Here is a 27,441-nt window from a genome sequence, read left to right on the forward strand (position 1 = left end):
GAGGGGGGAGGGGAAGGGGGGGCGGGCGGCGGGGTGTCTGGCTGCGCTCCGCTTCCTCCCACAATCCCGTGCAAATGCAAAAAAAAAAAAAAAAAAAGAGTGAACGAGAGCACAAGCAGGGCCTGGGGGTGTAGGTCGCAACATTAGTACCGAAAACCAGCTCCACTACGCACAAGCGCCTGGGATCGCGATTCAGTTTATTTTATTTTTTTGCATTCTTTCACTTGTTTTGGTTTCTTTTCCAAAGAGCTTTTATTTAGAAGAGCCTGCCTCCAACGAGGACGGTTGCAAATATGCCCCCCACCCTTTCCCTGGGTTGCAAAGTGGCCCTGTACACGCACGGGGAGCGCACGAAGACATGCGTGTGCACGGGCGGGGTTCTGCCTGTGTGGCCCAAGGCACTGGAGATGGCCGTGTCAAGCCCCACACGCGTCTGCACACTCGGCCTGCGAGCCTGGGTCCGAGTTTCCACGGCAAGCCTACCTCGGGGGCGGGGCTGGAGGGTACCCCCAAGGTCAAGAGAGCGTTGGAGCCCGCGAGGTGCCGGAACGCGGGAACACTTTCGCGGGGACCTGCGTGTATCCGTACGCGGCGGAAACACGTGTGCCAGGGTAGGCCACGAGCCAAAGGACCCCTACTCCCACCCCACCCTCCCCTGCCCAAGCTCAGTTCCACAGTTTAAGAGGCTTGGGGGCTTCCGGAATCCGGTGTGAATCTGGGGCACGGTTCGGGGAACCCCGGCTCCGAAGTAGCTCTTCAGCGAGGCCTCCGGAGACTGCATGGGGAGGGGCAAAGTGGGGAGTCAAAGACCCGGCTGTTTTTCCTCCCCCTCCAACCCCCACCCAACCAAGACCATTCCGACCCGCCCTGGGCGTCCCAGCCAATCCCAGACCCTCTGGACACAAGATCCACCCTCCTCAAAGCTCCACACTCTTATGGCTGGGCCACGCCCCCCGCGCTCAAACCTCGCCCGGAATAATACTCAAAATTCCAAGTCCCGCCCCCGAAATCACGCCCCTCCTCCAGCAGTGCCCTCCCCTCTGTGCCCCGCCCCCGGGCAAAAGTCAGCTCCGCACCTGGTGTAGGGGGGTGGAGGTGCGTCGTGCACCCCAGAGGCCACTAAAGCCTGTTCGTAGGTGGGGAGGCCTGGGGGTTGGGGTGGTGACAGGGGCATTGGCGGACCTGGAGAGTTCAGGGGACTCATAGGGCTGATGAGCTCGGGCCTGGGGAGAGAAGGTACACAGTTAGCAGGGGAAACCTATAGGATAGAAAGACTTGGGAGAAGGAGGGAGGACTTAGGGACGCAGAGACTCTGAGGATGGTAAGGGAACAGGTGGAAGGGAGATGAACCAGGGAGAAAGAGGTCACCTTCAATCTGACATGCAGAAAAGCACCTCAAAATGACAGGCAGATGCACAGGGACAGGCAGACCCAGAAATCAACCACTGCTGAGAGACTCTTATCCAGACACACAGGTACTCCAGATACAGGCAGAGAAATGGAAAAGAAGACAGGCTTCAGAGAGGCAGGTGGACATACACAGAAACAGACACAACATGGAGATACCCACTTACAATAAACTCTTCTTAAAAGTCCCCAGACCCACTATACTTCCAAGACTGACACTCAAGCACCTTTTTAGACCCTGCCACTGAGAAAGACACACCTAGAAAACTCCTACAGGCACACACAAACATCTGCTACACCCTGTACCACGGAAACTGACATACCACAGACACCCATAGACCACAGGCTGCAGCTTCACCAGATCCAACATTCAGAGTGATAATCACACAGAAACCTGGTATTGCAAAGACAGGCAGCAAATACTGATTGCACTCCTACTGTGTGCCAGGTACCGAGAATCCAGGCAGGCAGACAGACATGCCACAACTAGACACAATCTCACAGACTCATTCTCCACATGACTATCTCCTCAGCTATTTCATCAGCACCCACCTGCCCTAAATCCTTGGCCCATCTCATTAGGTTGACCCTTCCTTCCTCCTCTCCAGCACCCCACCCCCCCAGCTCCTCCTCCCTGAAGCCTCCTTACTCTTGAAGACTGACTTGCTGGCCTCGGCCTCGGCCTCGGCCACGTCGCCAATGTAGATACCAAAAGGCTCCCAGGCCGGCCAGCACAATGAGCAGGATGCCAGATGTCAGCCCCACAACCAGGCCTGCTACATCCACTCGTCCACGCCCTGTGGAGGAGGGGGAGGGAAGAAGCCACTGCCTCAGAGGCTGCCACCCACCCCAACATGCAAATGCCTTTCCCCTGAGGGAGGAATACTGGCCAAGTAGCAAGGCAGAGCTGGGGCCACTTCCTAGAACTGACCTCAGGCAACTCACCTCACTCATTTCTCCATTTCCTACTCTGTAAAATGGGACCATAACCCCTCTCTGACAGGTTACAAAAAGTCAATGAGATTAAATGCATAAAAGGCCTATGATAACTACATCTAGTACTGGATGATAGAGGTCCTACCCTGAACATGGGATGGTTCAAGACCGCCCTAAGCAATCCATCTGCTAAGATTGCAGGTGAGCCCTGGCCAGTTTGGCTCAGCTGTTAGAGCTTCGGCCCACAGACCAAAGAGTCCTGGATTCAGTTCCCACTAAGGGCACGTAACTCGGTTACAGTTTATCCCTGGCCTTGGTTGGGGTTCTGTGGGTGGTGACCACTCAATGTGTCTCTCACATCAATGTTTCTCTCTTTCTCTTCCCCCCTCTCTCCCTCCCACTCTATCTGAAGATAAATGCAAAAAAATGTCCTCGGGTGTGGATAAAAAAAAGTAAATATGATCGCAGGTGATATACTACAGGTAGGGTAGGGACATCAGGTAGCCAACTGAACACTGCCAGATTTAACAAACAATAATATAGGATACCTCACAAAACTTTAGATACACAATGAATAATCTTTTAGTATAGATATATCCTATATATTCAATAGGACATACTTATACTAAAAAAATTATTCATATGGCCCTGGCCGGTTTGGCTCAGTGGTTAGAGTGTTAGCCTGTGGTCCAGAGAGACCCGGGTTCGGTTCCCGCTAAGGGCATGTACCTTGGTTGCAGTTTGTCCCCAGCCCTGGTTGGGTCGTGCGGGTGGCAGCCACTCGATGTGTCCCTTTCACATCGATGTTTCTTTCTCTCTCTCTCCCTCCCCACTCTATCTGAATGAAAAATGTCCTCGGGTGAGGATGAAAAAATAAATAATTAAAAAAAAAATTATTCATATGTATTTGAAACTTAACTGAGGAAGGGGATGGGGGATAGTTCCTGTATTTTATCTGGCAATCCTGCCCCCTCTGGAATGCAGCTCCTTTTACCAACCAGGCTACTGAGAGTCAAGGTCTCAACTCTGAAGGAAGAGTAGAACCCACAGGAAGCCTTTGGAATTTACCAGAAGGCTAGAAAAAAATTCATTTATCAATGGAGGAACTTAGGGATCTCCCTCCAGTAACAGATTGCTGGGTGTCTAGAACTCACGTGGCCCCTTTCCTAAGGCCCCTTTCCTTTAGCAATCCAAGGCTTCCCAACTGAGGAAAGTATGTGGAGGTGCAGGGACAACTCCAGCTTCATGAAGCCTTGCTAGGTCTTACTGCTGGGGAGATCAACTGAGCACTGGGAGGGGGGCTTTCCTTAAACAGTAAACCCCAAGCTTTTAGCCCTCTTAGCAAAAAGCTGCACTGACATGTTTCAGGTGGATTCAAGGAATAACCAGGCATCCATAGGCCCTTAGCAACGCAGTTACCTCCCCTAGCAACCGGGCTCCAATGTGAGGACTCCAGCCCAGACCTAGGGCCTGTTGCTATGGTACATCCACCCTTAGCAACCAGGCCACAAGGGGGTGGGGCGTCTGGTGCCTGGAGGGTGGTCCTCTGGTGGGCAGGAGGCCTAGGGTCCTGAGCCTGGCTGGCTAGGTGTGGTTGCTAGGAAGAAGGCCTCCTTAGCAACCATGTGAGACTGGGATGGGCAGTGGGGGAGGGGAAGCCAGCCAGGTAGTGAGGGCTGCAGTCTTCCTTGGTCTGGCTTGGCTAGGCCTTGTTGCTAAGGAGCAGCCCCTCCCCCTTAGCAGCAAAGCTACAGCCATGACAGGGCCTCAGAACTCAGAGGAGAGTTGGAGGGTGGACAGACTACTCAGGTGAGAATGTACAGGTTTCCATGGCCTGGCCTGACCAGGCCCTGTTGCTAGGGAAAACCCCCCTTAGCAACCAAGCTGCATAGGGCTGGGGCTCTGGACTCCAAAGAGGGGTTTAGGTGGGCCAGCATCTCTGAGCCTGAGGCCTGATAGGCCCCAGGCTGTAACTCCTCTCTCCTCTATCACTTTCCACTCTCTGGGAACTTGGGACCTCTTCAAATGAGGTGTGGTGGGTTCCTCAGACCTCCGTTCTAGTCTCAAAATAGAGGACGCTTTTAACAACCACCTCCAGGAACTCAGGGATCACAGGATTTGGGGTGGGAATGTTGTTTCAGGCTCCATGGGAAGGGGCTGCCTTAGCTGCACAGAACAAGAGGGCTTGGCCTCCCACTCACCTGCTTTGCCATTGTAGATATATGTCTCCCAGAAGCGCTCCTTGAAAGGGTGGGAGTAGAGAAGATGGAAAGACAGCTGTCAACTGAAAGATTCTACATGCCCAAACCAGCCCACCCAGATTTCTGAGACCAGAGGGTAGAAGGAATTGAGGGCCAGGACCCCCCAGGGCCTGGAAAAGAAAGGGACTTCGGGGCCCCCAGGCTCTCACCGTCTTAGTATTGTCCTCAAAGAACTCCCGAGCCTCTTCCCAGGAACACTTCTCCTCTATACACTCTCGTTCCAGGTTTCCTGGCGTGAATATCTCCAAGTCCCAGTGATTGGCTCGACGAATTCGTCTGTGGCTGCCCAGGAAGCTCTGGGCCTTGGGGGAGTCCAAGAAGACTTCTGGGCCCAAAGGACATGGGGAACAGAAAAATGGAGGACAAGAGACATGGAGGGATCTGAACCCAAAGGGAAGGACAGCTATGGGGCCCTGGGGTAGCAGGGGACTAGAGGCAACGGTTCCAGGGTCAGGGGAAGGTGGATGTCAGAGCCTGAACACCAGCTCTTCCCCAAATACTCACCTTGGTCTTGCTCCCCACTGGGTGAGGTGTCCAGGCAGGTGGTCAACCCCAGGTATAGCAGCAGCAGAGAGGGGTGTCCCCAGCCCCTCATATTTTGTGGACCACCTGGAATGAGGTGTGGAATAGATGACAAGAGCCTCAGCCCCTAAGGAATGAGACAAGGTCTTCCTGCCTGGACTCTGTGGCCCATGAATATAATAATAATAGCAGACTGTGCCATAGTCTGTATTCTGGCCAGACACTGTTTAAGGTAGTTTACCTATATCATCAACTCAATTTAATTTTCACAACAGTGCTATTATTATCTCCATTTCATAGATGGGGAAACTGAGGTACAGAGAAGAACCTGCCCAAGGTCATATGGTTTACAAGCTTCAAAGCAGGATTTGAGCAAAGGAAGCATGCCTCCAGAGACAGGAGTAGGAAGCTTATCTTTTTTTTTCTTCAGATAAAGTGGGAGGCAGGAAGAGAGAGGGAGAGAGAGAAACATTGACGTGAGAGGGACACATCGACTGGTTGCCTCCTGTATGACCCTATCAGGGCCAGGGACAAACTGCAACTGAGGTACATGCCCTTGACCGGAATCAAACCCGCGACTCATTGCTCCATGGGCGGACGCTCTACCCATGAGCCACACTGGCCAGGGGAGGAAGCTTATCTTTTTCCCCTTTCTATCTGCAGCCACTAGCACAGTTTTGGCACATAGTAGGTGCTCATAAACATCCATTGGTGCCCGGCCGGTGTGGCTCAGTGGTTGAGCATTGACCAATGCACCAAGACGTCGCCGGTTCAATTTTCGGTCAGGGCGCATGGCCAGGTTGTGGGCCAAATCCCCAGTGGAGGGCATGCAGGAGGTGGCCAGCTGATGTTCTCTCTCTCTCCCTCTCCCTTCTTCTCTATCTCTAAAATCAATAAAGAAAGAAAACAAAAAAAACATATCCATTGATGATCAGGATTCCTTCTCTCCTGGTAATTTCCACATGCATCCCCTTGCCTCTATGCCCATTGCCACATCCAGCAACAGAGATAAAGATAGCAGGAAAGGCAAGAACAGGGGCCTAAATTCTTGGATCCAGTGGGAGGAGGGGACAGGAGCCCTGGACTCTTGGGCTTGGGGACCCTGAATTTCTAGGACCCAGAGGGGCAGGGAGCCAGGATGCCAAGGGCCCCAAGCCAGGCTCTGCCTCCAGGGACATTCACTTACCTGCCCAGACTTGTGAGCACTATCCCCTCCTCCTCAATCGGAGCCTCTTAGGCCAGCTGCAGCCAGCTGTGAAGAGGGGCAGGAGAGAGGGGAGGGAAGAAAAAGGAGGGGTTCTTCCCGCTCCTGCTCCCAGTAATCCTCCCCATCGCGGTTTCTGGCAGAAGGGCGGGGTTTGCGACTACCTGTCCTGGGCGGGACTCAGGTAAGGGACAAAATATTTAAAGGGACCTTATGATGAAGGGCATGAGGTCCAGGACCCCATAAGGAAGCTAGGGTCTACGACACCGTGGGGCACTTAGGGAACTGGATAGGCGCCTCCTCCGCTCCTCCCGTTTCCCCGACGGGAGCTCGCCCAGCCGATCTAGGGAAATAAACGTCTAAGATATCTTCATATCTAGAAACTGGCAGGGGCTGTATGCCTTGGTCCCTAGGGGTAGATGAGTAGGCCGCGGTAAATTCCTGTTTCCTGGGGTGATTTGAAGGGCTTTGACTTTCGATTTCTCCATCGCTCCATTTATAAAATCGGGACAGAGGAGTTGTCCCCTCTCAATTGTCTCTTCACTTACAAGAAAAGTGGATGATATATTTGAGAAAGTGGGTTCCCAATCTCTGGAGAAAGTGATTAGTCCTTAAACTCGGGCTTGGGGAGACTCAGAGCGGTGGGTACAAGCAGGATATCGCCTGCCCCGGGAAATACCTAGTATATACTAAGCGCGCCCCATCTTCAAGCCAGCTTCCCCAACCGGAACCTTCGATCTGTCACTTACGTTTCCGACGGGAGGAAGAGAAGAAGGGAGAATTTACCAAACCAGATGAGGTACCTCCGCAAGTAGGGGCAGCTCTACTTCCGGTTGCTTTCGCCGCGCGGAAGTGGGTGGAGCTAAGAGGGAAAACAGCGCTCCTTTCCGCGGAAGGGGTACAGTTGAAGAATCAGCGGAGGGACCAGAGGTCGTTCGTGAGGTGAGTTCCAGGAGGCGGGGGGATAGTGTTGCTGAGATAGCCTTTCCCAGGGCTAGAGCCGTGGGGTCCTGAGGGAGACAGGGACAGAATTTCGATAATACAGTCGTCTCTCAGTGTCTCTTAAGTTTCTCCTAATTTAGAGACGTCTACCCTCCGCGCCACTATGTTTTTTTTCTTGGTGTCATCGATTCCCTGAAGAAACTGGGTCAGTTATTCTGTTGATCATCTCATCATCGGGATCTGGTTTTTTGCTACTTTGTAATCTCATTTCACTTGTTCCTCCATGCCAGGCGTCCGCAGGCCAAACCCAAATCTTACTGGCCGCCTTTAAAAAAAAAAAAAAAAGCTTTATTGGAATATACTTAAACTAACATAGAGTGAACCCATTTAAAATGTACAATTGGGCCCTGGCTAGTTTGGTTCAGCAGTTAGAGCGTGGGCCCGCAGACCAAGGAGTCGCGGGTTCGATTCCGGCAAAGGGCCGGTACCTCCGTTGCTGTCCTGTCCTCGGCCCGGGAGTGGGAGGCAACTAGTCAGTGTGTCTCTCTCACATCAATGTTTCTCTCTATCCCCCCCCACACACTCTATCTGAAGATAACTAGAAAAGTATCTTGGGAGGATTTTAAAAAATAAATAAAATGGCCCTGGCCGGTTTGGCTCAGCCGTTGGTGTGTCGGCCTGCGGTCCAGAGAGACCCGGGTTCGGTTCCCGCTAAGGGTACGTACCTCGGTTGCAGTTTGTCCCCGGCTCTGGTTGGTCGTGCGGGTGGCAGCCACTCGATGTGTCCCTTCACGTCGATGTTTCTCTCTCTCTCTCTCTTCCTCTCTCTCCCTCCCGCTCTATCTGAACAAAAAATGGAAAAATGTCCTCGGGTGAGGATAAAAAAAAAAAAAGCTTTATTGGAATATACTTAAACTAACATAGAGTGAACCCATTTAAAATGTACAATTGGGCCCTGGCCAGTTTGGTTCAGCAGTTAGAGCGTGGGCCCTCAGACCAAGGAGTCGCGGGTTCGATTCCGGCCAAGGGCGGGTACCTCCGTTGCTGTCCTCGGCCCTGGAGCGGGAGGCAACTAGTCAATGTGTCTCTCTCACATCAATGTTTCTCTCTATCTCTCCCCCCCCACACTCTATCTGAAGATAACTAGAAAAATATCCTTGGGAGGATTTAAAAAATAAATAAAATGGCCCTGGCCGGTTTGGCTCAGCGGTTGGAGCGTCGGCCTGCGGTCCCGAGAGACCCGGGTTCGGTTCCTGCTAAGGGCACGTACCTCGGTTGCAGTTTGTCCCCAGCCCTGGTTGGTCATGCGGGTGGCAGCCACTTGATGTGTCCTTTTCACGTCGATGTTTCTCTCCCCCCCCCCCCACTACCCTCCATCTCTCCCTCCCACTCTATCTGAACAAAATATGGAAAAATGTCCTCGGATGAGGATTACAATTCGGTGGTTTTTGGTATATTTACATAGCCGCACAGCCATCACCATTGCAGTTTTAGAACATTTTCATCACTCATTGACCCATGCACCAAGAGGTCACCAGTTCAATTCCAGTCAGGGCACATGCCCAGGTTGTGGGCCCAATCCCTAGTGGGGGGCATGCAGGAGGCGGTCAATAGGTATTCTCTCTCATTGATGTTTCTCTCTCTGTCCCTCTCCCTTCCTCTCTCTTCGAAATCAATAAAGGATAAAAAAGTAAGACTAAAAAAAAAAAAAGAAACCCAATACCCATTAGCTGTCACTCCCCATTTTACATGCTCTCCCTAGCCCCAGGCAACCATAAATCTACTTTTTATCTCTGTGGATTGACCTAATCTGGACATTTCACATAAATGGAATCATTTTTCTGTCTGGCTCTTTTCACTTAGTGTAATGTTTTCAAGATTCATCCTTTTTTTGTTTGTTTTAATCCTCACCCAAGGATATTTCTCTATTGATTTTTAGATAGAGTAGGAAGGAGGGAGAGAGAGAAAAAAAGAAATATTGATGTGGAAAAGACTCATTGATGGGTTGCCTTTTGTATGTGCCCCAATGGGGGATCGAAAGGAAACCCAGGTATGTACCCAAACCAGCAACCTTTCGGTGCCCAGGTCAGCATTCAACCAACTGATAGGGTTGGGCCCTATCTGGTTCTTTTTGGTCAACAATACCTGCTACATCTGCTTACTTCCTAGAACCAGGAAGTTAAATATATATATATATATATATATATATATATATATATATATATATTTTTTTTTTTTGCAGCCAAGGGAGAAAAATAGACTTTATTTACAAGTAATAACATTTAGAAAAGATCCGTCTCTGGCCCTTAAAAACCTTCCCCATCAATCCAGATCCCACCCCAGTACAAGTCTAGAGAAGGTGGGAAGGCCCAGGTGAGCTGCAACTAAAGGCTGTGCTTCCCACCCTCCCCCGCCCCAGCTGTTCCGGAAAAGAGCATCCTCTGGGCAACTGTGCCCTTGGATGGATGGGAGCACCTAGGAGTGGGGTGCTCCCACTAGGTCAACGCCCAGTCCTAGACTTGAAGAGCAAGGGCCCCTGCTAGGACTAGCCAGGAAGTTAAATATAAAGGCTTGATTAAATTTGGGTTCTGCCATTTTGACATTGGTAGCTTCATGTTGCATAATGCCTGGTTGTCCCACTTTTGGGGTGGTGAGATTGTTGTGGGGCTTCAGGTGGTGTTTGTGGACTTAATGTTTATCCTTTCCCTCCAAATTCGTATGTTGAAGTCCAGCCCCCAACATGACTATTTGGAGATAGGGTCTTTTTTTTTTTTTTTTTTTGATGGTACGTGCCCCTAGCGGCAACTGAACCCGGGACTCTCTGGTCTGCAAGCCAACGCTCAACCTCTGAGCCAAACTGACCAGGGCCGGGTCTTTTTTTTTTTTTTTTAATCCTCATTTGAGGATATTTTTTTCCCATTTATCTGCAGATAGAATGGGAGGGAGAGAAAGAGAGAAACATCAATATGAGAGAGACACATCAGCTGGTTGCCTCCTGCACAATCCTGACCAGGGCCAGGAACTGAACTGCAACCGAGGTACGTTCCCTTGACCAGAATCAAATCCGTGACTGTTTGGTCTGTGGGCCAACGCTCCAACCGCTGAGCCAAACTGGCTAGGGCTAGAGATAGGGTCTTTGTGGTAGTTTAGGTTCTTTGGCCTGAGCACTGGTTAGAGTGTCCGCCCATGGACTGAAGGGTCTCGGGTTTGACTCCTGGTCAAGGGCATGTATTGGGTTGCAGGTTTGATTCCTGGCCCTGGTCCGGGTCATGCGGGAGGCAACCAATCTATGTGTCTCTTTCACATTAATGCTGTTTTCTCTCTCTCTTCCCCCTTCCCTCTTTCCCTTCCACACTTTCTAAAAATTCAGGTGAGGATTAACAACAACAAAAGAAGAGTGGGGTCCTAGTCCATGGGGTTGGTTCCTTATAAGAGCAGGAGAGAGCCCTGGCTGGTTTGGCTCAGTGGTTGGAGTGTTAGTGGTTGGAGAGTCATGGGTTCAATTCTGGTCAAGGGCAGGTACCTCAGTTGTGGTTCATCCCCGACCCTGGCAGGGATCATGCAGGAGGCAACCAATCTATGCGTCTCTCTCACATCAATGTTTCTCTCTCCCTCCCTCCCACTCTATCTGATGATAAATGGAAAAATGTTCTCAGGTGAGGATTTTAAAATAAAATAAAGGATATGATGATCATTTCTATTTTTTTTAGTGCTTTTGTGATAAATACATTGATTGGTGGGTGATCAGTTTATTGAAGACACACTTCCCCTGACATTGGAAGTGGTGGAAATGGTTAGCTGATCCCATCATGACACCTCTGAGCCCCCATCTCCCAGGTGTCAGGCAGTGCTGCCACCCAGACAGGAGTCTGACCAGGGCCTCGCTCTAGGGGCTCCTACTCCAGAGGAGGAAATACTGAGGTGTGGTGGCTCTAATGGAGGTAACTCAGGGCATTATCAGAGCTCAAGAAACTCCTAACTCAGCGTGGAGATCAGGCCTCCCAGAGAGGCGATTTTCCTATGGAGCCTGGGAGGAGGAAGGGCACAGGATTTCCAGGAGAAGGACCAGGCACGCACTAGCAGTCCTGTTCCACACTGAGTCCAGCACAGTGCCCGAGGCTGCCTGCAGCCAGGTGGCAGCGATGGTCAAACCCCCGCTGCAGGACCTTGGCCATCTTTCTGTGCCTCTGTTTTTTTGTTTGTAGCAACCATTTGGGTGGTTGTGGAATTTGATGGAGATAATATGTATAAAATAGTTAGAACAGGGCCGGTTTTACCAAAGCTCTTCAATAAATATGAACCTTTTTTTTTTTCTTTATTGATTTTAGAGAGAGAGGAAGGGAGGAGAGAGAAACATCGATGAGACGGAACACCGACTGGCCGCCTTGTGCATGCCTCCTACTGGGGATTTGACTCACAACCTGGGCATGTGCCCTGACCAGGAATCAAAGTGGAAACCCCTTGGTGCATGGGTTGATGCTCAACCACTGAGCCATACCGGCTGGGCAATTATTATTAATAGAAAGTCTCAGAGGCTTGCATTTGCTCCTAGGGAGTCTCTCTTTCCTGCTTTCAATGTGTCCTGTTTCTGTCGATGTTTTCCTTCAATGTTATTAGCCCTCTGGGTTCCTTTAACACAGGGGCCTCTGCCAAGAGGTTCAGAACCACCAGTTCAGAATTCAAACAAACCAACTGCAAAAAAGAGACAAAAAAACAGTTGGGAAACAATCAGGGAAATTTGAACACCAGCCGAATAGTCAATGATGTTAAAGAATTGTTAATGTGGTAACGGTATTGTGGTTGTGTTTTTAATTTTTTTTTTTTATCCTCACCTGAGGACACTTTTCCAATTTTTGTTCAGATAGAGTGGGAGAGAGAGAGAAACATCGATGTGAAAGGGACATATCGAGTGGCTGCCACCCGCACAACCAACCAGGGCTGGGGACAAACTGCAACTGAGGTACATGCCGAACCCGGGTCTCTCTGGACTGCAAGCTGAAGCTCTAATAGCTGAGCCACACTAGCCAGTGGTTGTGTTTTTAAAAGCGCTCTGTCTTAACACCATGCTGTTTGCACTCCAGTAAGTTAGCCACCGGTCTCAAGAGGCTGGGGAGCCCTGGCCAATGTGGCTCAGTGCTTAGAGTATCGGCCCTCAAACCAAAGGGTCAAGGGTTCGATTCCCGATCCAGGGCACATACCTTGGTTTTGGGTTTGATCCCCAGTTGGGATGCAGATGGGAAGCAACTGATGTTTCTCTCACATCTATGTTATTCTCTCTCTCTTTCTCTCTCTCCCCCTCCCTTCCTCTCTCTCTAAAATCAGAAACATATCCTCAGGTGAGGATTAAAAAAAAAGACTTGCCTGATCAGAAATTAAAACATAAAAAATTTATATCATAGCCCTGACCAGTTTGGCTTAGCGGTTAGAGCATCGGCCCGTGGACCGAAGAGTCCTGGGTTCTATTCTGGTCAAGGGCATGTGCCTTGATATCTCTTCAATAAATATGAGCCATTATTTATTTTTATTTTTTTATTACAATTTTTTTTCTTTATTGATTTTAGAGAGAGAGGAAGGGAGAGGGAGCAAGATAAAGACATCGATGAGAGAGAACATTGATTGGCTGCCTCCTGCATGCCCCCCACTGAGGATCGAGCCCACAACCTGGGCATGTGCCCTGACCCAGAATTGAACCAGACCTCTCAGTTCATGGGGCGACACTCAATCCACTAAGCCACACCGGCCAGGCCATCACAGACATTTTTATTTTATTTTTTAAATTATTTTTTTTCTTTATTTATTTTAGAGAGAGCAGAAGGGGGAGGGAGAGAGAGAGAGAAACATCCATGAGAGAGAACATGGATTGGCCGCCTCCTGCATGCCCCCCACTGGGGATCGGGCCCACAACCTGGGCATGTGCCCTGACCAGGAATCAAATCGGCAACCTCTCAGTGCATGGGTCGACGCTCAACCACTGAGCCACACTGGCTGGACTGTTTATATTTTTTTGAATTCTCACCCAAGGATATTTTTTCATTGACTTTAGATAAAGTGGAAAGGAGGGAGGGAGAGAGAGAAAGAGAAACAGTCCATGAGAGAGACACATCAATTGGTTGTCTCCTGCATGACCCCCACCAGGGCCAGAGATCGAACCTGCAACCCAGGTACATGCCCTTAACTGGAATCAAACCTGCGACACTTCAGTTTGAGGGCCGATGCTCTTATTGCTGACCCATACCGGCCAGGGCCATGACATACATTTTTATTTTTTATTTTATCTTATTTTATTATTATTTTTTTTGTCCTCACCTGAGGACATTTTTGCATTTATCTTCAGAGAGAGCGAGAGGGAGAGAGGGAGGAAGAGAGAGAGAGAAACATCAATGTGAAAGAGACACATTGAGTGGTTGCCACCGACACGACCCCAGCTGGGGTCGGGGACAAACTGCAACCGAGGTATATGCCCTTAGCGGGAACTGAACCCGGGTCTCTCGGGTCTGTGGGCCAATGCTCTAACCACTGAGAAAACCGGCCAGGGCGGCATACTTTTTTTTTTTTTTTTAAATATACAATCATTCTTTAGTCTCATCTTATACCAAGCACATATTCAAATTTCCCTGAGTGACATACATTTTTAAAACCCAAGATGCCCAGACACACATTCAATTAGCCTTCAGAGGGACGACATCCTTGCACATCACATGGCCTCTGGAATAAGAGGAACAAAGGCAAATTCATTGTAGAGTCGTGGAAATCGTTCTGTGGACCTCCTGAAAGTACCTTAGGGACCTTTGAGAAGCAGTGCCCCAGGCAAATGGCCCCACCTCCAAGCCCGGGTTTGCCCACCTGCAAAGTGGTGATGGTGACAGGACAGACCCGAGGGTGGTTGTGGTGGATGATTGATGAGAAGGGAGAGTTGGCAGGTGGTCAGGGCTCAGGCAGCGTTCTCTTGATGATTCCCATTATTTCCTGGCAAGGTAAAAAAAAAAAAATACTCTCTCTAACTGTTCCTCTGTCTTGGAGGAAAAAATGTCCCGGTCCATGAAGCCAAAGACATAGAAATACCCTGTTCTTGGCCACAAGACAAGCAGCTCAGTGCCAAATACCGCAGAGGGTCAAGGCAGTTGACAACTAAGAATAGAGCGGGGAATTTGTCCATGAGGAGGTCAGCTTGACCTTCACGAGTGGTGGTTGGGGGGCTGGGCGGAAGCCAGGGGACCAGGCTGGAGGAGGGGGTGGCAGGTGAGCGAGAGAGCAGGCAGCAGGTGCTGGATACTTGCTCAAAGCTTGGGGGTGAGAGGAAGTTGGAGGAGGGGGCTGTGGGTTCAGTTGGGGTGTTTCACCAAAGTTAGTTTCTACAAGCAGCACAGTGGCCACTTCTTGGGTGACAGCAATGTTCTGTGTCTCAATTGGGGGTTGGTTACCAGGGTGCATACATTTGTTAAAACCTACTGAACTGCATCCTTAAGGTCTGTGGATGTATTCTATTTAAGTAAACAAAAATTGGCTTCTGGGAGGAAGACACCAGTAGGGGGCGAGCGAGATCCATAGCTCAGAGAGACATTTGCATTTCAAATCTTGAAAGTGAAAAGCAAGTTTCTGAAAGTAACCAGAAGGGGGAAATAAAAACAAAGTGGCTTTTTGCATTTTGAGAGCCCTTGGTTATGTCGCTCCCCTAGTCCCCCACCCCCCACCCTCATTCCTCCTGACCCTCGCCTCTGGGTCCTGCTTGAAACCAGAGAGCCAGAGAGAATATTTCCTGAACAGCCCTGTGTGCCAACCTCTGGGCAGGACCTCATTTAGTACTTATAGCAATTGAATCCCGTCAGCTAGATCCCCTGGATATTCCCATTTTTTACCAAAGGAAACTGAGACTCAGAAAAAGATCACCAGGCTAGTCACATTGAGTAGGGGGCCAACCTTGGACTCAGGCCCAGGCAGGTCATACTGCTTAATCGTCTGCAGGTTGATCTGTGTAACCCCCTCCTTGTTTCATTAATTTATTCTTGCTTATCCCCCTAGTCAGTCCCCTCCCTTACATGGACAACCGTTCTAATACATGGGCTTCTTTTGTTTGTAAGTGTTCTTTAAAACATATCCTCTGGCCCTGGCTGGTTTTGCTCAGCGGTTGGAGCGTCGACCTACAGACCAGAGAGTCCTGGGTTTGGTTCCCGCTAGGGGCACATACCAAAATAAGTAAATAAATAAATTTAAATAAATAAATAAAATGTATTGTTTGGGCACGTGTAGATTGTTAATGATCTTTTATTTCTTTTTTTTCCACTTTATTTTTTTTTCAATTTTTATTTTATTTTATTTCTTTTATCCTCACCTGAGGAAATTTTTCCATTTTTGTTGTTGTTGTTGTTGTTCAGGTAGAGTGGGAGGGAGAGAGAGGAACAGAGAGAGAGAGAGAAGCATCGATGTGAAAGGGACACATCGAGTGGCTGCCACCCGCACGACCAACCAAGGCTGGGGACAAACTGCAACCGAGGTACGCGCCCTTAGTGGAAACCAAACCTGGGTCTCTCGGGACCGCAGGCCAATGCTCTAACCACTGAGCAAAACCAGCCAGGGCTCAATTTTTATTACTTTAATTTTGTTACACATTTTCCCCCCTAGACACCCTCCTCCCCATCCCACCCCCCCCCCAGTGATCTTTTTTTTTATATATAATTTTTTTTCCCCCTTATTGATTTTAGAGAGAGGAAGTGAGAGGGAGAAATAGAAACATTGATGAGAGAGAACATTGACTGGCCGCCTCCTGCATGCCCCCCACTGGGGATCAGGCCCACAACCTGGGCATGTGTTCTGACCAGGAATCAAACCAGCGACCTCTTGGTACATGGGTTAACGCTCAACAACTTAGCCACACCAGCCAGACCTCAATGATCTTTTATTTCTTACTTTTTCACCCAGTGTTGTGTTTTTAAGATCCACCCATGATACTTTGTTCGCGCCTTGCATCTCCTGGCTGGGTGGTCTCCATGGCTGGCAGTTACTGTCCACTCTCCTAGGGAAGGAGGGACATTCAGTTGCCCTCGACTCCCCCCTCAGTGTAAATGACACTGCTGTGAACTTGCTTCCTTATGGATGTCTCTGAGAATGTCTTTGGGGCACATACACCTCGCTGCAGAAGTGCCTACACTCCCTTCGCTGAAGTACTGACAGCCTGTCCCAGGATGGCTGACCCTGTCCACTCTTCCCCCTGCATCACCCGCGGGTTCCCATGACCAGCCCATCCCCACCAAGCCTTGGTTTTCATCTGAGGAGAGTTTGAGCATCTCTCCATACCCTTGTTAGTCTTCGAGCTGCTTCTGTTGGTTGCTTCTTCTTCCTTTTTTTTTTTTGTTAATCCTCATCCGAGGATATATATATATCTATTTAATGTGACGGCAAGATTTTATTGTGAGTTAAGGGGAACTGATACATCCTCAGGGGATAGAGGGCCGGCAGACTCCAGAGCACTGCCACAAGGCTCCTGTTAGTCCTCCGTACATCTTCTTGGTTCAGGTAAAGAATCAAGTGTTGCCAGAGAAATGAGTGGGTGGAATGTCTCCAGCACTAGTGGGAGTGGGGTTCTTGCAATATCTTGAGTAAAGGAATTTGCTAAGACTTGCACAGGAGAATGATTTTTATTTGTGTGTAGTTACATCCCTCAGTTTGTCAAGTCCCAGCTCCCTTAAGCCAGTCCTGGAAAACATGCATCTGGGGTTTCAGCAGAGCTAGAAGCAGGGCCAGTGTCCAGAGTTTCCATTCCATGGTGGAGTTGAGTCCAGCAGAGCATCACGTTACATCCAGTCCATCAGTCCACTGTGTGAGTCCCACATGACCGTGAGCCAGCTGAGGATATTTTCCCATTGTTTTTCAGAGAGAATGGAAGGGAGGGAGGGAGAAAGAGAAAAGAAAGAGAGAGAAACATTGATATGAAAGAGACACATCAATTGGTTGCCTCCCACGTGCACCTTGACTGGGGCTAGAGATTGAGCCTGCAACCCAGGCACATGCCCTTGACCGGGAATCAAACCCACAACCCTTCTGTCTGAGGGCCGGCGCTCTAACCACTGAACCACACCGGCCAGGGCTGTCAGTTGCTTCTTCGTATCTTTTACCCATCTTCCTATTGGGTAGCTGGCTTTTTCATGTTGATTTGCCAGAGTCCCGTGTACAGTCGGTTCTACTCTGATGCTTGTTTTAAAAACTTGGAATTTGCTCCAGTGTGACTGATGCACTGGGGATCAGTGTGAGTGGACAGCAGACTTCCTCTCTGCGTACATGTGAGTTCATCCACGAGAAAGGCGAAGTGAACCCAGAGGCCTGCCCTCAGCTGAAATGAGCACATAGGCAGAGCACATGCACGCGTGCACCCTGAACATCAGCCAGGTGCCTCAGGGCCCCGCATGTGTGTGGCCACACCCATCCACAGTTGGTGCTAGAACTTCTCCTCAGCCCGGCCCGAGGGTTCACCTGTTCGATTCCCCAGTTCCATTCCAGGTCAGGGCACATGCCCCAGTCATGGGCTCGATCCCCAGTCAGGGGTGTACAGGAGGCAGCCAATCAATGTTTCTCTCCCTCTCCCTTCCTCTCTCTCTAAAATCAATAAAAACATATTTAAAAATAAATAAATGGAACTTTCGCCCTGGCCAGTTTGGCTCAATGATAGAGCATCGGCCTCCGGACCAATGAGTCGCAGGTTCAATACCGGTCCTGATCGGGGTCGTGCAGGAGGCAACCAGTCGACGTGTCCTTCTCACGTTGATGTTTCTCTCTCTCCCTTTCTCTCCCTCTTTCTCCCTTCCACTCTATCTGAAGATAAATAGAAAAAATACCCTCAGGTGAGGATTTAAAAAAAAACTAGAACTTTCCGTCAGATTTCAGATAACTCCTTCCACCACCTCACACTAACTCATAAGGCACACCCCTGCCGACACCCACTTCCGCGGCAAGCTTCAGGTCCTTTCCAAGGCAAAGTGACATTTCTTTTTTTTTTTTTTTTATAAGGGCACTCCTATTTATTTATTTATTTATTTTTATCCTCACCCAAGGACATTTTTCCATATTTTGTTCAGATAGAGTGGGAGGGGGAGAGAGAGAGAGAAACATCGACATGAAAGGGACACATCGAGTGGCTGCCACCCGCACAACCCAACCAGGGCCGGGGACAAACTGCAACCGAGGTACATGCCCTTAGCAGGAACCGAACCCGGGTCTGTCTGGACCGCAGGCTGACGCTCTAACCGCTGAGCCAAACCGGCCAGGGCAAAGTGACATTTCTTTCCTGGAATGTGCAGGAATTTCTTAAGCATTTATCGTCTGTCACACTGTCCTCCCCTGCCCCACTGCCAGCTTTTCCGTCTGGGGCACAGGTCGGCTCTGAGGGCCGTGAAGGTCCCTGTGTGGGCTCCCTCCAGCCACGCAGCCCTCCAGCTGTCCCCCCTTCCCACAGGATGACTCGGCATGGCAAGAACTGCACGGCTGGGGCTGTCTACACCTACCATGAGAAGAAGAAGGACACAGGTACTGGGTTGGGAGGGGGACAAATGTGTCTCGAAGTCACCATCCCACTTGGCACCTCTGGCTGTGCTTTCTGCGTGTGTCTCTCTTCCCTGACTGATGGTCACTCCCACACAAGGGACAGCCCACGTGATCCAGTAACCTGTTTCCCACCCTCCACCCCCATGTCTTGGGCACTGCCTTAGGTGCCCTGTAAGTGAACTCATCTAATCCTCTCATGGAAGGGGTCACTGTGGCCATACAGTATTCCCGAGGGAGAAACGGAGGCCCAGAGAGGTGCAGGCTTAGGGGTCTGTTACTTACTCTCTGGGGATTAACACCTTCCTGTGGGTTGTGTGGCCCTGCCCCCAACAGACACACACATCAATTGGTTGCCTCCCACGCGCACCCCAACCAGGGCCAGAGACTGAACCTGCAACCCAGGCACGTGCCCTTGACTGGGAATCAAACCCACAACCCTTCAGTCTGAGGGCCAGCGCTCTAACCACGGAGCAACACTGGCCAGGACTGTCAGTTGCTTCTTCATATCTTTTACCCGTTTTCCTACTGGGTAGCTGGCTTTTTCGTGTAAATTTGCCAGAGTTTCGTGTACAGTCAGTTCTACTCAGATGCTTGTTTTAAAAACGTGGAATTTGCTCCATTGACACACTGGGGATCAGTTTGAGTGGACAGCAGACTTCCTCTCTGCTTACATGTGAGTTTATCCATGAGAAAGGTGAAGTGAACTCAGAAACCTGTCCTCAGTTGAAATGAGCAACGTAGGCAGAGCACAGACACACACAGATACACAGCCCACTCTTGACTGCCTATTTCTCCGAGTTTCCTCACCTCTGAGTTCCTCTTTGCCTCTGTCAGAGCTTGGAGAGAGTCATGTGTCCTGTCTCTCCATCCCTTTTCTTGTCTCTGTCCTCAGCGGCCTCGGGCTACGGGACCCAGAACATTCGACTGAGCCGGGATGCCGTCAAGGACTTTGACTGCTGCTGCCTCTCCTTGCAGCCCTGCCACGACCCTGTTGTCACGTGAGCTGGGAACAGGGTGCTGAGGGCAAGGGAGCCACAGGGAGGGGTCTGCAGGAGTGGGTCTAGCCTCCTGCACAGCCAGTGCCATGGGCCAGCCGCCTACTTCTCAGATCCTGTGTCCTCATCTGAGAAGTGGCGCGATTCCAGTGTGGGGTATGGAAAAGAATACGTGTGCAGCCCTGGCCAGTTTGACTCAGTGGTTAGAGCGTTGCCCTGGACTGACAGGTCGTGGGTTTGATTCCTGGTCAAGGGCACGTCCTGGGTTGCAGGTTTGATGCCTGGCCCTAGACCAGGTCATGTGGGAGGCAACCAATTGATGTGTCTCTTTCACAACGATGTTTCTGTCTCTCTTACCCTCCTTCCCTTCCACTCTAAAAATCAACAGAAAAATATCCTCAGGTGAGGATTAACAAGAAAAATAAAAGAATATGTTAGCATTGGGGGGGTGGGTGGCACTTGGAACATTGCCTGGCCCATAGCAACAGCTCACGTGTGGAGTGTTTTCCGTTACCCGCTTCTTATGACTCAGCAAAGGCTTCAGCGAGATTGTAAGTACAAGGTACTTAGTGACTAAATGTGTGCTTGTCTGTACGACCGAGATAAGGATGAGAGTGGACTGGTTCAGGGTCCCTGTGGCTGCCCCAGGCTCACGGATTCCTTAGGAGGCCTCACAGAACTCGGCAAAGCTGTTACACTCACAGCAACAATTTCTCTCTTTTTTTTTAAATCCTCACTCGAGGACATTTTTCCATATTTTGGTCAGATAGAGTGGGAGGGAGAGAGAGAGAAACATCGACGTAAAAGGGACACATCGAGAGGTTGCCACCCGCACGACCCAACCAGGGCCAGGGGCAAACTGCAACCAAGGTACATGCCCTTAGCGGGAACTGAACCCGGGTCTCTCTGGACCACAGGCCGACGCTCTAACCGCTGAGCCAAACTGGCCAGGGCAGCAACAGTTTCTTACAGTGAAAGGACACAGACCAAAATCAGAACTGGGAGGCTGGCTCCCTCCTGTGCCCCGACTGGGGATCCAAACACAACCTGAGCATTTGCCCCGACCAGGAATCAAATCCGCAACCTTTACCAAAACACTGGTGTGCAGGCCAGTGTTCCAACCAACTGAGCACCAGGCGTGGCAGATTTTTTTTAGGGTATGTTTCTAGTGTTGAACTATATTAAAATATATTGACACCCTGGCCGGTTTGGCTCAGCGGTTAGAGCATCAGCCTGCGGTCCTGAAAGACTCGGGTTCGGTTCCCGCTAAGGGCACGTACCTCGGTTGCAGTTTGTCCCCGGCCCTGGTCGGTTGTGCGGGTGGCAGCCACTCGATGTGTCCCTTCACATCGATGTTTCTCTCTCTCTCTCCCTTCCTCTCTCTCCCTCCCACTCTATCTGTACAAAAAATGGAAAAATGTCCTCGGGTGAGGATAAAAAAATAAAATAAAATAAAATAAAATATATTGCCCTGGCCAGTTTGGCTCAGCGGTTAGAGCGTCGGCCTGCGGTCCAGAGAGACCCGGGTTCGGTTCCCGCTACGGGCATGTACCTCGGTTGCAGTTTGTCCCCGGCCCTGGTTGGTCATGCGGGTGGCAACCACTCGATGTGTCCCTTCACATCGATGTTTCTCTCTCTCTCTCTTCCTCTCTCTCCCTCCCGCTCTGTCTGAACAAAAAAATGCAAAAATGTCCTCGGGTGAGGATAAAAAAATATATATATATATATAGACACACTTAAGACTTTTTTTGGTTAATCCTCACATGAGGATATTTTTTTTCATTGAATTTTGTAGAGAGTGGAAGAGAGGGAGGGAGAGGGAGAGAGAAACACCGATGTGAGAGACACATGGATTGGTTGCCTCTCGCATGCATCCCAACTGAGGCCAGAGATGGAACCTGCAGGCCAGGTACGTGCCCTTGACTGGGAATCGAACCCACTACCCTTTCGTCCAAGGGCCGGCGCTCTAACCACTGAGCAAAACTGGCCAGGGCGGTGTCCAGGGTTTTTATTGAAGGTTGGTCACATAGACATGACTCCATATGGCTGACCTTGGTCTCCAGCCCCTCCAGAGATTAAGTTGATATCATGTGGCCCAAGCAAACAGACACACCCTTTCAGGCAGGACACCCCAAAGGCTTAGAGGTGCCCTCCCAGGAGCCCATCAAGGGCCAGTGCTTTGGAATGGGCAGGGTTTGGACAACCCAGGCCTGCTGAGTAACCTTTCGCCACAAGATTTTCCATACACTGCATGGCACAGCTACAACAGCCAGGAGAGGTACACTGGTCACCCCGGGGAGCTACGCTGAGCGCTGGGTGAGCTGCCGCCTGCGGGATGGTCACTGGGCCCAGGGCAGGGAGCCCGGTGCTTGCCTGGTGCTTCTGAGCCCCGGCTGTGTGGCCTGGGCCAGGCCCGTGCTTTCTCACCCGGCCTCTCTTTGCAGCCCAGATGGCTACCTGTACGAGCGGGAGGCCATCCTGGAGTACATCTTGCACCAGAAGAAGGAGATCGCCCGGCAGATGAAGGTGATGAGGATGAGGGAGCACAGGGCGCCTTGGCGGTTTTGATGCTGAGCTCACAGGCAGAGCGCCACTGGGCCCTTGCCTTGCTCACCTCTCCCTGGCTGCCCGCAGGCCTACGAGAAGCAGCGGGGCGCTCGGCGGGAGGAACAGAAAGAGCTGCAGCGGGCAGCTGCCCAGGACCAGGTGCGGGGCTTCCTGGAGAAGGAGGCGGCCATCGTGAGCCGGCCCCTCAACCCCTTCACACCCAAGACTGCCTCCAGCAATGGCGCCGGTGAGGGGGAGCAGGCTTGTGGGTGGATGGGGGTCCCCCAGAGCCAGGTACTAACCCAGATGCGGCATTGGAACCCCTCTACCCCTGCAGATGATGCCCAACCCGGCCCCAGCACCGGCCCCACAGGCAAGGACAAGGACAAGGACAAAATGCTGCCCAGCTTCTGGATCCCATCACTGACCCCGGAGGCCAAAGCCACCAAGCTGGAGAAGCCGGTGAGCACCCCCTGCCAACAAGCGCACTTGCACCCACTTTGCCGCTGTCCCAGGGGTGCCCTCCCTTCCCCCACAGGGACCCCACCATCCTCCCTGCATCTGGTCCAACCCTGCCTCTCTCCTGCTCTCATAGTCGCGCACTGTGACCTGCCCCATGTCCGGGAAACCTCTGCGCATGTCCGACCTGACGCCAGTGCGGTTCACTCTTCTCGACGGCTCTGTGGACCGCGTGGGGCTCATCACACGCAGTGAGCGCTACGTGTGCGCCGTGACCCGGGACAGTCTGAGCAACGCCACGCCGTGCGCTGTGCTGCGGCCCTCGTGAGTCACCTGTGGGGGGGTGACATGTGGGGACCTGAAGTGGGGCCGGCTGGGGGGTGGGGCTCTGTGGGGCAGGGCCTCTGATCGGTGTCCCCACTCTTCCCCTCACCGCAGTGGGGCCGTGGTCACCCTTGAGTGCGTGGAGAAACTGATTCGGAAGGACATGGTGGACCCTGTGAACGGGGAGAAGCTCACAGACCGCGACATAATCGTGCTGCAGCGGGTGAGCAGGGCCCCTCCTTCGGTCCCTTCCTCCCTGTCCCCCCTCCAAGGCCCCGCCCCATCACCTCCAGCACACCCACTCCTACCCTGAGACTCCGCCTGTCTCCAGGAGACCCGCCCGCTCCCGCCCTTCCCAGCCGGTTTAGGAGCCCCCCGCCTGCCGCCCACAACCTGCCTTCACCTCTGCCTTCCCCTCCCTTCACCCTTCCCCCAGGGCGGCACCGGCTTTGCGGGCTCCGGAGTGAAGCTGCAGGCAGAGAAGTCTCGGCCCGTAATGCAGGCCTGAGTGCGGGAGACAAATAAAGGGCTTGGAAGCCACTGGCCGTGCGGCGCCTTCATTCACCGCTGGGCCTGGGCCTGGGCCTGGGCCGGCAGGAGGCTCTCAGGCGGTGGCGGGCCTGCCGGAGTGACGAGTGTGGAAGCTGCGCTGAGAGTATTTAATATGGTCGCAGATTAAGAGTAATATCTGAGTTGAACGCGAGTGCACAGCCTTAAAATTGATGGAGTGGCCAGAGGTCGAAGTCCCAGCCATCACCGTATGAGGGCGCCACTTTAACAGGCTAAATAGTACTCACCCACCCACCCACCCACCGGGTCCTTTTGAGTTCTCAGAGATTTGAAGCCTGTAAGATGCGCAGGAGTCAAGAGTGATAAGACACCCAAACGCGTCCAGCTGGTGTGGCTCAGTGGTTGAGCGTGGACCCATGCACTAAGAGGTCGTCGGTTCGATTCCCACTCAGGACACGTGCGCAGGTTGTGGGCCCGATCCCCAGTGGGGGGCACGCAGGAGGCGGCCAGTGGATGTTCTCTCTCATCCATGTTTCTGTCTCTCTCTCCCTCTCACTTCTTCCCTCTCTAAAATCAATAAAGGAAAAAAATATGTTTAAAAAGAAAAAAAAGATACCCACAGGCAATCAAGTTGTGTGAGAAAGCAACAGGCAGCCCCTCTAGAGAAGGGGCCAGGACTGCCCCCTCCCCTAACACTGACTGCTGGAGGGAGAGGAGAAAGAGGAAACCGCAAGTGCAAAGGCCCGGAGGCAGCAAGTACTTGGAGGGTTTGAGGAGCAGAGCAAGTGAGCAGGAGAGGGTGGGCCTGCCTGTAGACCTGCCCAGAGTTCCAACTTGACAAGGAGAGCAGGGGCAGCCCTTAAAGATTTGTGTGTGATAACCAGTGAATCTCAAAAGTGTCCGTGGGCAGTGTGGAAAACTGGAACATACAGTCAAGCAAAAATTTAAAAAACAAAGACTTAACATTCCCGTCTCCCTGAGTGATCCCTAAATCCTGGCCTTCCTGGTCTTTCAAAGTGAGGTCTCAGAACACAATCTACCTGGTCATTTTGGTAAAAGGGCTTCTCATCTAATGTCCAGATGTGATTTGAAGGACCAGGAAGTGTCCTTGGCTGCTGATTGGTCAAGCCCCACTGTGGTGCAAGACCAGGTACATCTGGTGCATCAGACTACAGGGAAAGGTAGGAGGGTGTTTGCTGGAGCCCCAGTCCCTGGAAACTGGCCCCGTTGCCCTGACATTCAAGGAGCCCTTACCATCTGGACCTGTCAATCTATAGTTCCCTTGTAATCTTTGCCACAGTTCTGGGACAAGGATGCTTAGACTCATTTCCCAGAACAGCAGCCCACTGAGGTTAAGAAGACAACTTGGGCCCTGGCTGGTTTGGCTCAGCAGTTAGAGTGCCGGCCCGCAGACTGGAGAGACCTGGGTTTGGTTCCCGCTAAGGGCATGTACCTTGGTTGCAGTTTGTCCCCGCCCCGGTTGGGGTTGTGTGGGTGGCACTAGTCGATGTTTCTCTCTCACATCGATGTTTCTCTCTTCCTCTCTCCCTCCTGCTCTATCTAAAGATAAATGCAAAAAAAAAAATGTCCTCAGGTGGGGATTTAAAAAAAACACCTTGGGCCCTGGCCAGTTAGGCTCGGCGGTGAGAGCATTAGCCCACATTCCAAAGGGTCTGGGCTTGATTCCTGGTCAAGGGCACATATCTAGGTTGCAGGTTCATCCGCGCCCTGGTCAGGTTCGTGTGGGAGGCAACCAATGGATGTGTCTCTCACATCTATGTTTCTCTCTCTCCCTCCCAGTCTATAAATCCATGGAAAAATATCCTCGGGTGAGGATTAACAACAACAAAAAGAGCAGTAGGTCAGGCCCTGGCTGGTTTCGTTGGCCTGCGGTCCAGAGAGACCAGGTTCGGTTCCCGCTAAGGGCATGTACCTCGGTTGCAGTTTGTCCCCGGCCCTGGTTGGTCGTGTGGGTGGCAGCCACTCAATGTGTCCCTTTCACGTCGATGTTTCTCTCTCTCTCTGTGTTCCTCTCTCTCCCTCCCACTCGACCTGAACAAACAGGAATTGGAAACAAATTACTGGTCTGAGGTTTAGAGAAAGAAACAGGCGCGCTGGGGCTGATCCTGGGCCGAATGAGCCTGCTGGTGCCCCGGCCTCACCAGGCCCACTGGCAGCGCCTCAGGACAGTTACAGTTACTTGTTAAGGTGTTTAAATGGGGAGATGTATTCTGGAAAAAGGACAACCACATGGGCAGGGAGCAAATCCCTGGTTGCCTGGGGAGAGGGAAGAGTTGACTACAAAGGGGGTTGGAATGAGAATCTAGGCGGGGTGTGTGTGAGGGAACAGTTCAGAACCTTGACTGTGGTAGTTGTTACATGACAGGTGCTACAGCACCTTCCATGTGGCATCACTTATAAATGACTAGAAACAGCCTAAATGCTGATCAGTAGAGAACTAGTTAAATTATCTAGGGGAGTATTACTCAGCTGTTAAAAAGAAAGAAGACAGTCCAGCCAGTGTGGCTCAGTGGTTGAGCGTCGACCCATGCACCAAGAGGTCACCGGTTCGATTCCTGGTCGGGACACATGTCCGGGTTGTGGGCCCGATCCCCAGTGGGGGACATGTAGGAGGTGGCCAATCGATGTTCTCGCTTATTCATGTTTCTATCTCTCCCTCTCACTAAAATCAATGAAGGAAAAAACAATTAAAAAAAAGAATGAAAAAAGACTAAATGAAGACATTCCTTTTTCTTTTTTTCTTTAAAAGTATAATCTTTAAGATCTTAGAGAGAAAGGGAGAGAGAGAAACATGGATGTGAGAGAAAAACATTGATCAGTTGCCTTCCATACACGCCCCAACCCGGGATCGAACTGGCAACCCAGGTATGTGTCCTGACCAGGAATCAAACCTGCAACCTTTTGCATGGGTACACCACCAAACCAACTGAGCCACACTGGCCAGGGTTCAAAATGTATTCTTAGTTACCCCAATAAAAAAGTAAGTAAATTTAAAATTGGATTCTGACTCAAAAAAGTATTGTTAAGAAAAATGAGAGTCAGTGCCCATGGAGTCCCCCAGATCTGTCTCTTGGTTCAACAGTGTTTGGATGGAACAGACCCAGGGACACCCCTTCTTCCAGCCTCCGACCACCCTTCAACCTCTTCCAGTCACCACCTTTGGAACCACCTTCAGAACCACCTTAGCTTCCGAGACCAGCCAACACCATTTTTTTTTTTTTTACCTTAACTTTTATTGCCAAACAACCGTGAGCTTCCAGATTCGTCAGAACTATTCCACCGAGGTGGAGACTGCTGCTAACCGCCTGGCCAACCTGCATCTGCGGGCCTCCTACACCTACCTCTCTCTGGGTGTCTATTTCCGCCCAATGACATGGCTCTGGAGCGCGTGGGCCACTTCTTCTCAAGTTGGCCCTGGGCATCTCTTAAAGCGGCAAAACCAGCGCAGTGGCCGCGTTCTCTTCCAGGACGTGCTGAATGAAGCCTTCTCAAGATGAGTGGGGCGGAACTCAGGACGCCATGGTCCTGGAGAAGAACTTGAACCAGGTCCTTTTGGATCTGCATGCCCTGGGTGCTACCTGCACAGACCCTCGGCTCTGTGACTTCCTGGAGAAGCACTTCCTGGAGGAGGAGGTGAAACTCATCCAGAAGATGGGCGACCACCTGACTAACCTCCGCAGGCTGGCTGGGCCCCAGGCTGGGCTGGGCGAGTATCTCTTCGAAAGGCTCACCCTCAAGCACGACTAGGAGCCTTTGGAGCCCAGAGGCCTTGGAGGGGCCC

At 51.3% G+C, this 27,441-nt stretch overlaps 3 protein-coding genes and 1 long non-coding RNA gene across 7 annotated transcripts; 2 read left to right on the plus strand and 2 right to left on the minus strand.

The window, feature by feature from the left end:
• Nucleotides 1-674: 674 nt before the first annotated feature.
• On the minus strand, nt 675-7,169 carry PRRG2 (proline rich and Gla domain 2). 3 transcript variants are annotated; one of them, XM_036275367.1, is made up of 8 exons: nt 7,080-7,169; nt 6,313-6,378; nt 5,109-5,213; nt 4,754-4,926; nt 4,545-4,584; nt 2,057-2,204; nt 1,077-1,223; nt 675-775 (listed from the first exon to the last, which is right to left on the minus strand). In XM_036275367.1, the coding sequence occupies exons 3-8, from the start codon at nt 5,197-5,199 to the stop codon at nt 757-759; spliced, it is 618 nt and encodes a 205-aa protein (XP_036131260.1). In that variant the 5' UTR covers nt 5,200-5,213; nt 6,313-6,378; nt 7,080-7,169; the 3' UTR covers nt 675-756. The 3 variants fall into 3 exon arrangements, with proteins under 3 accessions (XP_036131260.1, XP_036131258.1, XP_036131259.1); XM_036275365.1 differs by having other exon boundaries at nt 4,754-4,929; XM_036275366.1 differs by having other exon boundaries at nt 4,754-4,929; nt 7,117-7,143.
• Nucleotides 7,170-7,192: 23 nt separating this feature from the next.
• On the plus strand, nt 7,193-23,930 carry LOC118639132 (nitric oxide synthase interacting protein). Of its 2 annotated transcripts, none has more exons than XM_036275368.1 (9): nt 7,193-7,272; nt 18,716-18,786; nt 19,697-19,802; nt 22,244-22,325; nt 22,434-22,593; nt 22,684-22,808; nt 22,942-23,129; nt 23,244-23,352; nt 23,566-23,930. In XM_036275368.1, exons 2-9 carry the CDS (start codon nt 18,717-18,719, stop codon nt 23,635-23,637), a joined length of 912 nt encoding a protein of 303 aa, XP_036131261.1. In that variant the 5' UTR covers nt 7,193-7,272; nt 18,716; the 3' UTR covers nt 23,638-23,930. The 2 variants fall into 2 exon arrangements, with proteins under 2 accessions (XP_036131261.1, XP_036131262.1); XM_036275369.1 differs by lacking the exon at nt 7,193-7,272 and adding an exon at nt 18,415-18,446.
• On the minus strand, nt 13,870-14,831 carry LOC118639133. The gene is made up of 3 exons (XR_004961148.1): nt 14,722-14,831; nt 14,116-14,238; nt 13,870-13,977 (listed from the first exon to the last, which is right to left on the minus strand). It is a non-coding gene; the product is annotated as an uncharacterized LOC118639133 (long non-coding RNA).
• A 2,619-nt stretch (nt 23,931-26,549) lies between the features above and the next one.
• Nucleotides 26,550-27,441, plus strand: LOC118639150 (ferritin light chain-like). The gene is given in 2 exon segments (XM_036275395.1): nt 26,550-27,133; nt 27,135-27,441. Coding segments are annotated over 2 exon segments (699 nt in total). The 5' UTR covers nt 26,550-26,707; the 3' UTR covers nt 27,408-27,441.

Source organism: Molossus molossus, unplaced genomic scaffold (genome assembly GCF_014108415.1).
Source record: "Molossus molossus isolate mMolMol1 unplaced genomic scaffold, mMolMol1.p scaffold_m16_p_21, whole genome shotgun sequence".
Classification (NCBI taxonomy): domain Eukaryota; kingdom Metazoa; phylum Chordata; class Mammalia; order Chiroptera; family Molossidae; genus Molossus; species Molossus molossus.